We start from the raw sequence: 11405 nt of genomic DNA, 5'->3' as shown, positions 1-11405 counted from the left end.
ACATTATTTTTATTTTTATAACCATAGACCTCTGGCACATATATCATATGACAGATCTTCAAATTTTGAAAATTATAAATAATGATAACTTTGATCTAACTAGTTATGTCTAAGTCTAATGATCTAATGTAACCATAACTATTATTTGGGAAGTTGGCAGTTTTTATTAAAGAACGAAATGATTCATAATTTATTTTTAAAATTTATTCCTACGCTGTACTCAACAATAAACTTAAGTATACGTTACAATACACATATTAAAACAACTCAACATTAGAATATATTGATTTTTTTATTGTAACATTTTATTTATATATTGATGAACATTACAAACTGCCACGAACTTAGGCAATCAGTAATAGGGAATATATTGTTAAATTTTGATATCTATATTTAAGAAATAATTGAAGCTTTCATTATAACTTGACAGTTCCGGGCTGGACAATGCTTTCTGGAAAAAGAAGAAGCCATCTTCAAAGGAGCTATAGGAATTCTGAAGTCTTCACAAGACGAGGAGGAAAGAACAAAGGCTATAGGACAAATCACATCGGTCTTCGACAGAATGAAAGATGAGATAGACTATCTCAGAGCGGAAAACGAAGAACTGAAGGAGAACGAGCTGGACAGTTTTGGAAGCGAACGTAGTTCGGTAAGGTTATGGTTCATATATAACAATGGTTACACAGATGACACTTTAAAGTAATGACTTTTATCGTCTATCCAAACTGCCAGTTAGTAATTTTAACATATTTGAATATTATTTTTATTGATATAATATATTATAAAAGACATTTTGTGACCAAAGAAACTCAAAAGCAATCTTATCAATCATGTTTCAAAATTCATAGCCATTCATAATTGAGATTTTAAAAAAAAGAATTTTAGTTGTTAATCTATTTTCATTATATCATAGTGATCTTTTCATTCCTATTTTCAGAAAAAAAACAACAACATATTAATAATAAAATACGTTTAGGATATTAATAGTGCAATAAATATCGTCTCAAACTTGGTCTTCGAAAATATTTAGTAGAAAAAACATAAAATGTGTTCCAGTCCCCAAAGCAATTATTTTTTCTAAATAATGATTAAAATATGGAATAATAAGCTGTGGAATAAAATTAATTTAATTTTGGCAGGAAACGACTAAAAAATTAGTACTAATAATTGTTAAATAAGGTTAAAGTAATTTAAATAATCATAACATTGATAATTTGTATTGTTTAATAATGATTCTTTTACAACTATACTACAAAAAATTGACAAAATAAGATGGAAATGAATTTAGAAACAATCCTATCAAACGCTGTAGTCATTATCATTTCAAACTTGGTCTTCGTAAATGTTAGGAAGAAAAAACAAATTTAAGATAAAATTAGAAACCAAAGTAATTATTTTTTTTTTAATAATCCTTAAAGTATGAAATAAAAGGATATGAAATAAAGTTAATATAAATTTAATTAAAATAGTCATAACTTTAATAATTTTCATTATATCGTATTGATTTAATCTCGATATTCAAGATTATATAAAGAATAAGGGGTGACGGTATCAACGTGGTAACGCGCCTGTCTGCTAACCCGGGATTTTTTCAAGCATAAAAATTACGCAATACTCACTCACAATCTCCCCCGGGCATTTGCGAGGCCTATCAGCCAATGGGTGGCACTCACAAAAATAGGCGTGGGAGTGACGGACCCACCCTATGAAAACCACGTCAGGAAACGCGCGATCTATTTATTAAGTACATCCAGCGAGGCTTTGGACCTCATCGATCTGTCACGCCAATGATAAAAAAAAGAAAAAAATAAAGAATAAGACGAAAATACATTCATTAACTCAACCTTGGAAGTAGTAAATATTTGCAAGAAAAAAAACATAAACTTTTAAACTCAAATTTAAGATTTTTTTTAATAATCTTTAAATTATCGTCTAATATGATCTAAAATTAGATTGGTAGGATTTTATGCTAATATGATTAATTTAATTTAGAAATAACTTAGAAATTAAATAAAGATAGAGACTCCGATAACTGGAGCGGCTTTTATCTTCTTCTTTTTTTAATTTAATGTGATCTACAAGTGTACAAATAATAAATACAATAAGTAAATATATTGCATGTTTCATATACACTTGAAAATCTTGGTAAGGAACCACCCATTGGTGATACTTCAAGCATTAAAGGTCCCGTAGCAATCTTCTTTTCAGACGCGAGCAGAAGATTATCAGGGATTGTTAAGGATGAAAGATTAAGAATTAATGGGTTAGGATGGGTAAGGAGTTTGGAATGAAAAGACGCATATCTGTTTTGGGCCAAATCTGCAACGAATGGATTGTTAAGGTCTTTGTGAATGAGTTTATTTGTAACGTAATAAGTAGCATCAAGGATTTTAAGTAGGATTTTGGATTGTAAGGATTGGATGCGAGAGGAATTTGATGGTTTGGTAGAGCCCCAGAGCTCAATTCTATATGTCCAAATTGGTCTGATTATGGTAGTGTATACTAATTTTTTGTAGTGAATGGGAAGTTTAGAGTTTGTCAAGTAAGTGTTGTAGCAATCGGAATCTACGAGCAGTTTATCTTTTATCTTAAATTCAATCTTAAATCAATTATTTTTCTTTCAAACATTTATAAAGTCCACGTTTGAGCTGACACTCACTACAACATTTAATATACATGTTCCTTTTCCTCAGGAACTAATATTTTTAGTTTTACATTGCAGTACAAATTATGAGTTTAACATATTTGAATTAAATTTAACCTTCACGTTAAATAAATTTAATATATAAAGTCCTATAATATCTTAAGGAAAATTTATTAAATTACATCACATTTTCACATTTCACATCAATCTTTTCCAAAACATAAGTTTTCGTTGAATTATGAAACCAGAGCCAATCTATCACAAATAATAATTAAAAATATACATTATTTTTGTTTCCATGTTTTGAATTTCATATGTTTCAATAAAAATATATATCCTACATTTTTAACTACTACAATAATCTTGAAACAAACTAAAATATCATTGACAGATAAAATAAAATCTATACCTATTAATTTATTTAACAATGTTGATGATACGTAATACTTCTTTATATGATAGTTGATTATAAAATAATTAAAACTTGTTAATCCGTTTACTTTTCTTTCCGTAACCTCTTTATTCAGATTGTAGTTTATTAAATTGAAGGTTTGTCCTCCGTGACAATGACAGCCTAAACTGGTTTTCCCAGATTAAAAGTGTCCAAGTCATTTCTTACCAGATCTTTAAAGTTGTCCTCATCATTTCTTATCTTTCACAATTTTTTCTCCTTTTCAGATTTTAGGGCCTGTAAAGTGAAATCTCGGCCATAAGTAGTTTATCATACTTTATTACCCTCTTTCTTTTTATACACTTGAAAAAGAAAATGTTTTACTCTAATTTGTGAAGTCCTTTTTCCGACAAGGTTTTTTCTTTTAAATATAAAAATATTTTACTAAATATTGGCGAACTATTTATTATATTTTACTTTTGTTCATAAATAAATCATTTTTATTGGCGGTTTTTTATGTGTTGGGGATTTTTTCTTTAAAAAAACTAAGTTGTGAGTCTCACAAAATTTGTGACTTTATTTTGCTACATCATTCATTTTTTCACTGCCTAAGCTGTGTTAAAAAATTGAGTTTAAATATTTTAAAGATAAAATATAAACATTTCTCTTTTTTTCTATGGAAAGTATTCTAAATTAACAAATTAAAGTGATAATTGTCAATTAAATCTATACAATTGCTAACATAACATTGTATTTTAGTCTCTTTGTTTATAGACACCTTTTTTTGATCTTGATTTCGTGAGATTTTTAGATGCTTTATTTATGACGTATGTGCTAACCGATAGTAGAAGTGTTTGAAACACTTAAAACGTGGGAGATTTTCATTAATCCCTAAAAAATCAGCACATAATTAAATAATTAAAGGCATGCGTTCATCCATTAATTTCGATAACAGTTTTTTTTTTTTTTTACAAGTTTTTTTCCCTATGTATTGCTTCTGTTATTTTCCTATTTCTTGTGTGGTTTTCTATATCTACAATTTTTGGATTTTTTAAATCAAATTCATGATTAAATTTTATTCAATATTGTTCCAGTGCTGTTGTGTTAATATTTTTGACATTTTTACAATCACTCTTGTTGTGTTACTCAACCCTGGCTTTGAATTTGTGAAAAGTCTCTAAACCAAAAAAAAAAATTGTGGTATATTTATTAATTGTTGCTTGCATAGGATGAATATTGTGAATTTGTTTATAAATAACTGATGATGGGGTGACAGCTCCAAAACGTCGTTATTAAATGTAATTAAATAGAAAAAAAATTTAAACAAGAGGAGTTTACATTCACTATATCTAATTAAAATTTTTTTTTTCGTTTATAAAATGTTTCTCTAATTTTTGTTTAAAAAAAATTATTAATGTTTCTTCGATAAGATTCGTGCATTCATAATTGCTAATTTTGATATATACTTGTATCTACCTAAAATTTATATTATAAAGATGTAAATTGCAAGGCGCATAAACTGCTGTGTCATTAGTTCAATAAGATAAAAATAATATCGCTCAACTCGTTTTTTATACCACTGCATAAATTCTGAATAAATATTGGGTTTAAATCCTAAAAATTATGCATACATATTTTTCAATTTCGTGTATTGAATGCAATTTAGAATTAATAATTAATGATAACCATTTTAATTTATACTACTAATTTAGCATTTATTTATTTAGCATTATTTATTTATTTATCTATTTAGCATGAATAGGAAACTCAACGATAGTGAAATAAATCAAACAGTGTTTGAACTGAGGACTACCACAGACTGGTGGTTCTTAAATAAATTAGCAATTATTTAAAGGTAGAGAAATCTATCTAATTCTCAAATTTTGATTATGATGAAAATTGTAAAACAAATAAATTTTTTTTTTAACCTAATTTTTCCTAAAATCTGATAGTATGAGTAATGGCTGATAAAAAAAAAAAATTGTTTCAGGTAAATAAAACTGGCAGTAGCAAACGAAACCTTTACCCGTGGGATCCTGCCTACGACCAATGGTAATACTATAATCATCTTTATTATTTATTAGATTGAAATTTTTTTTTAATATATTTATAAATAGAGGCTGGATTTTCGTGCAAAGATGCAATTCTTTAGTTCTCTAACTCAAAACCTCAACAGAAAATCTCAAACTCGTCACAGTACTAATATCACAAATAAAATTTTTTATGCACATTTTGAGGTGTTGTAGCACAATTTCGCACGTTTTTTGATTTTTTACTGCTCAATTATCCAGTATCTATTTATAACAAATGAATTTGGTTCTCAACATTAATATTAAAAGTGTTATATAAATATCATTTTTCTGATCCAATTTAGATTTAATTCAGGAAAAAAATTGTTGAATATTCTATATTATTAATAATTACTACTTTTTCAGGTCGCAGAGTACAACAACACAAGCAAGTACAGTCACAACATCAACAACCACAAGAAGGCCCAAGACAACTAAGTAATTATTTTTATTGCTTTAACTTTTTTAAAAATGTTTCATTTCAATCTAAGATTAGTGTCGACAGAAATATTAAAGTGATATTTAAATGTCTTACTTGATGATATGACGAAACAAATGTTTAGACAAACATCGTGCTCTCTTTAATTTATATTTTTACAAAAAACTTTTAAATCATTTCACAAAACTTTCATAGAGGCCTACAATACAAATATTAAGGGCAGTATATGAAACCCGTCGAAACAGAAGAGAAGAAGTGGTTGTAGCAAGAGTAAGAATAGGACATTCCAAATTAACTCACCTTCACTTAATCACAAAAGAGGACCAGCCTATATGCCAAACCTGTCATTCCCCATTATCAATAAAGCATATAATTGAAGAATGCTCATCATTTCGTCAAGCCTTCGAAAATAATAAAATTCCACGAACAAGAGAATTGGCCCTTAAAGACTCGGAAGAATCCATAGACAAAATAATAAAATTTCTCAAAGAAACACAACTTTATACTAAAATATAATCCACCAATACCGACCAGTGTAAAAAGGAAATAGTCTACATTCAACTATAAGTCAAGAAGATAGATGAAGTAAAAAGGGTGTAATAACCTAGATGTTGATTGCCCTGAATAAAAATCTAATCTAATCTAATCTATGAAACCCGTCGTAATGAAAAAATGAACTCATCAGCTGAAAATGATAAAATTAGATCATGAAATAATCCACAAATCACTGATTACTTAATAAATTGCAAATATTTAAAAATTGTAACATTAACAGATGATTTCATGACAAACTTTATCGAAATAAAATACTAACATAAAACATGACCATGAATTACCCGAAATTACTCTTAAAAGTCTAAATAATAAGTTTTTTTTTGTTCATACCAAGAGGAATTACCCTCTGTCCATTGGGCCTAATACGTTTAATCTATCACTAATTAACTTAATTAATTAACTATTAGTATATTTTGTAGTAGGTTTAAAAGAAAATTTGTAGAGAAAAACTATGTGCAGAACTAAAGGCTACCAACTAGATCACTATACCTTTACGTTACGTGTAATAGTTATCATGTAATCACATTAACCTTCATTTCACTATCCCAACATTTCTTTAGTATCAGACCCAGTGTTTCGCAAAAAGAGATCACAATTACTCACTATTTACTGTAATTTGAAATTGCTGAAAACGATTACTCTTATTTTCAGCAACTCAAATAACATAAGGGGCCCCATTACGTTAGAAATCCCAAAAGTGAATGAAATCGATAACCCAAAGGTACAATCTTAATATCGATTTTATTTTCATTTTCAGCATCTTCAAAAACATACAAAGGAATCCTAATATGGAAGAAATCGGAAACGTTTAAAAATCGATTGTATCTTCATTTTCGCCAATTTTGATGAGTTTTGTATGTGCAGGGGCCCTTATATGTTAAAATAATTCGAAATGCCAGAGCGTGACCGTAAAAAAGATAGCAATTTCTATTTGCATATTTTAGAGCCACAGTAAAACCTATTTTTGACGTTTTGGTGTCAAGTGATTCTACTTCCCAATTATAATAACATGTAATTATATTAAAATTGTTTAGAAGTTCATAGAAAAGTAGCTAGAGATTGTAATTGGGGGACCACAATTACAATCACAGTAGATCATCAAGTTGATGCCATTATAATTATTTGTAATTTTGATTATATTCCAGCAATTTCAAACTACAGTAATCCGAGGGAATTTTTTTGCAACATATAGGTATCAAGATAAATAATTAGAATAATAAGAAAAATAATTATATTAACTTCCGATATCTATTAAATCTCGTCATTTCAGATCAAGTGAGGTCTCCTTATTACTTATACCATTTATTCAACTTTTTTACGGTCCAATTTATAAGTAAATGACTAAAAAATATTGAAGGAGCCAGAGATGCTATAGTCCTCTTTATAAAATAATGGGGAAAAAAAACTGCCTTATTCCCAGGTTCGGTGGGCGCACGCCTTAGACTTTTTTAAAAACAAATCATAATCCGATTAATTCACTAGCCTTTGTCCCTAATTTTAGCTTTCTTCAAGTTATATATATTTTGTTTTACATTTTACAGAGCTCCTGAAATAAAAACTCTGACTACTAAAGAAAGAGAAATGCACGAAGCAGCATCGAAAGGTTGGGACGTTACAATCGCAGCGCTTTGTGCCGAAGGAGTAAACCCCAATACGGCTGATGTCAGCAATGGGGGCAACACTCCACTCCACCTGACCGTCCCCGGCAGACACCTATCAGCAGCCATGACGCTCATTAAGTGCGGAGCCAACGTGAACGCCGCTAACACCATCGGGAACACTAGCCTCCACTTAGCGGTCGGGAGGAATGACAACTGGATGACGGGGCTCTTACTCCTAGGCAAGGCCAACCCCTTCATAACCAACACTTACGGAACCTCAGCCTACCAGTTAGGAATCGTAGCCACCGACGCTAATATCCCTGGTATGATGAACAACACGCTTCTGGCTTGGTTCGCTGGTTGGAGAAGACTCGTCGACAGGGAACGCACAGCAAGGAGCTACATCACCAACGGGTATTACGTCGAACTCTCCAAGATGTGCATCGAAGGCTGGATCGATCCCAACCTCGGTGACTCTGAAAACAGAAGGAACACTGTGATGCACATAGCAGCCACGTCACAGTGGAACCACCCCATGTTGGTGCAAGCATTGGTACGCTGCGGTGGAAACGTGAACATTCCTAATGTGGACGGCAACACGCCACTGCACTTGGCGATAAGTAGCGTGAACGCTGCGTCGACAGCGGCGCTGCTTCTCCACGGAGCTGACCCTTACATTAGCAACAACGCCGGGCAGACCGCCTATGCTCTAGCCCAAGCCTCCACCAACGCCTACATCAAATCTCTCTTCAGCGCTCCGCGGTTCCAATGGTATCTCAGCGATATGCTCCCTTATTAGCTTCTAGCCTCATGTCGAAGATAGTTATAGTTTCAAATCTTCATACCTTGTTTAGAAGTTAAATGTTATAAAAATAAAAGTTGTCAATTTTCATTATTTGTTTTCTAATATCGATTGTTCATAAATATCAAAGCTCTAAAGAGTTTTCGCAAGGTCCCTCCTAGCTAATTTGTCTCATTTACCTTTAATAATCACCTGATTTCAGGTATGAGGTCTAAAAGTGGGATATGCAAAAATAAACAATATATTTTCATTAACCACTTATAAAAATACAAAACAATCACATTTTTATTGTTTAAATAAGTGAGGTGAAAAATGGAACATATTTCGACTACATATAAAGAGTCAATCAGAGCATAACTGATCATCAGCATGAGGACTCAGGGCGTACTTCACGCAAAGTATACGTGGGATAACATACAGGGAGTAACACACTCTAAGGGTAATAATTCACAAGGATTGAGATTAATCTCATCAACTTACTTTTCATGCCATTTCCCTATTTTACTCAAAACAATAATGTTTACATTTTCTGTCGTGACAGTACTGTCTTATTTGGTGTAAAGCCATAGGTGAAAGTATATTTTACTGCATTTCAGCTACCATTCTAGCCCAGATTGAACCAGTGTCGTATAAACTGTTTAGTTCAAATTCTACAGTTCCTGTCATAAATTTGAGACAGTTTCTAGTCGAATGCGATTTTAAAATATCCTCCATAGAGGATAAGAAGTATAGAAGCAGTAATAGAACTTACCTGTACCAACATTCTATGGAGGAAATGCCAGTGTTTCTAACCAACTGTTGTTTGCTAATAAATTTAGTAAAAATTGTCATTTAGTTTTTATTAATGGCTTATAAAAGAATTTTCACATTTTTATCCAAAATATATTAACCTTTAACATAGAAAGAGAGGGAAGCGGGAGAATTTTGAATAGTTTCAAGAAGGTGGGTATACATTTTTTTTTTTTTAATTATTAAAAAACAACATTTCATAATTTAAGTTATTTTTTTAATCCTAAAATTAAGGGATATATGAATATGAGTGTTTCAAGGATTTATAAAAATAGAAATATTCATCGTTAAAGAAAACAATTTAGTAAAAGTACAAAATCACTCAATTTGTTATCAGCAATTTCATAACCGAATGTGTTTGCTAAGAAACTGTCGAGCAAACATTTATTTTTGTTAATAGCAAATTTTAAAAAACTTTTGATCTTATTTTGAATCTGAGGTATTCCAAGGATAGTGTTGTATACTAGGGTTTTCTTTTCTCAACTAAGGTTTTCCTACAGTCCGTCCCCAGCGATCAAATCACCAACAACAAACAAAGCAGCGATATTGTATTGTTTGCTATTTACCAAAATGAAATGAATACAATTTTGAAATTGCTGACAAATGTTGTTTAATCTACAATATTGAAAAAAAAATAACGTTCTGTCGATTCAAACATCCCTTACAAAACATTTCTGTATTTTTCCAAATTTTATGGTGGAATATGATATGCATTTACCTCGTCTCTAAGGACAACTTGTAACTTCTTCAGTGGGCTTCTTAGCAGTTCATTTGGCCGCTATAAATTCGATACTTTAATCTGATGGGCGAATGATTTGTCGGTTTGATGCTCTAAATTTCAAATCAAATGAGGAGTTAGCAGAAACTTTAGAAATTAACAACACTTGCTTAAAAAATAATTTAAGAATAAGCTCCCTGAATAAAAAACTTTCCCAATCCCCAATGTATTCAAATAGTTCTTACCGTGTAAATTTTCAATGTCTCACTTTGATCCTGAAATGACTCGAATTATGAAGAGCGATATGAGTTCAAAGTGCACAGGTGTGTTTGAAATGTTTAACAGCTGCTAGGGGATTTATCACACCCCACCTCACTCATGAAAGGTTAATACTACCCTAGCATAAATTAATTTAATTTTGAACATTAAACTTTCATTTTTACTCAGGCTTGATTTTTTATTACACCAAAAGATAAAAAAAAAAATTATGGATTAATTTTAGAAAAAATAAAATTGTGGTTCATCTTTTGTGGCATTAGGGTTCCAGAACTAAAGTTCTATAAGATAATTTTTTAAATAATATTAGCAATCATAGTTGGTAATAAGTTTAGTTTCGATCACTTGGTAGCTGAATATAGCCAATTGAATTGGAACAAAATTAATGCAGACGAATGATATAAATATTAAAAATAAAATGAAATATTATTGGGATGCCTAATTATATATTTTATTCTGATTTAGACGATGGATCTAATTCGATCTAGTTTCCTGCTTCTTAAACAGCAATAAAATAATTTTAAAAGATAATATATAAAGCTTCACAGATTTGCGGCTTGACTGCGCTGCAGATTGTGTCACGGACAAAACCTGTTCCTTAAACCCACTCGATTAAATTTTATAGCTCAATCAAGTATTTAGATCTAATATCTGCCAGGAGGATAGAATGGGACCTTCGTGTGAAACAGAGTCAGCTGATTCGAATACGTGAGCAGTAACAGAAACCACATAACGAATGTTTCCCAAAAAACTTTATGACCGTTCTATTAGGATATTTATTCGAGACATAATGACAGCAAACTTCCTGGAAAACTAGAGGATCTGAAGTATTTACATGAGAATTTCATGATGAACTGTCAGAAGGAAATATTGATAAGTTGATTCTTTCATTTCACATATGCCACAGGATTTGTAGTCCTTGCTTATTCCCCCTTGTATTAGTTGCAAAAAGGTGAGTAGCTCTAGATCGATTGAAGAATTGATAATTTACATTTGGAATTTAAAGTTTTTTGAAATCCCACCAGATCACCTTTACTCTCCGTCGTAAACCTCTGTCCTCCTGTCCTACAGTATCCTTTCTAAATACACCACTAATGCCTGTTGAACAGATTCGATACTTA

The 11405-nt window shown here is 30.8% G+C and overlaps 1 protein-coding gene across 1 annotated transcript in view; it reads left to right on the top strand.

Annotated features, from left to right (window-relative positions):
• LOC106684450 (uncharacterized) overlaps positions 1 to 8591 on the top strand; it is a 12178-nt gene extending 3587 nt beyond the window's left edge. Inside the window, exons 3-6 of the mRNA XM_014426544.2 lie at positions 431 to 649; positions 5026 to 5087; positions 5471 to 5542; positions 7640 to 8591. Of these exons, the coding sequence (XP_014282030.1) occupies positions 431 to 649; positions 5026 to 5087; positions 5471 to 5542; positions 7640 to 8498 (1212 nt within the window). The 3' untranslated portion in view covers positions 8499 to 8591. The remainder of the gene's footprint in view (positions 1 to 430; positions 650 to 5025; positions 5088 to 5470; positions 5543 to 7639) is intronic.
• The last annotated feature ends 2814 nt before the right edge of the window (positions 8592 to 11405 follow it).

The sequence above is a fragment of the Halyomorpha halys genome, unplaced genomic scaffold (assembly GCF_000696795.3).
Source record: "Halyomorpha halys isolate HHAL.00 unplaced genomic scaffold, Hhal_1.1 Scaffold29.1, whole genome shotgun sequence".
Lineage (NCBI taxonomy): Eukaryota > Metazoa > Arthropoda > Insecta > Hemiptera > Pentatomidae > Halyomorpha > Halyomorpha halys.
The sequence above is the reverse complement of the archived record's forward strand: the minus strand, read 5'-3'. Positions and strand labels throughout refer to the sequence as shown.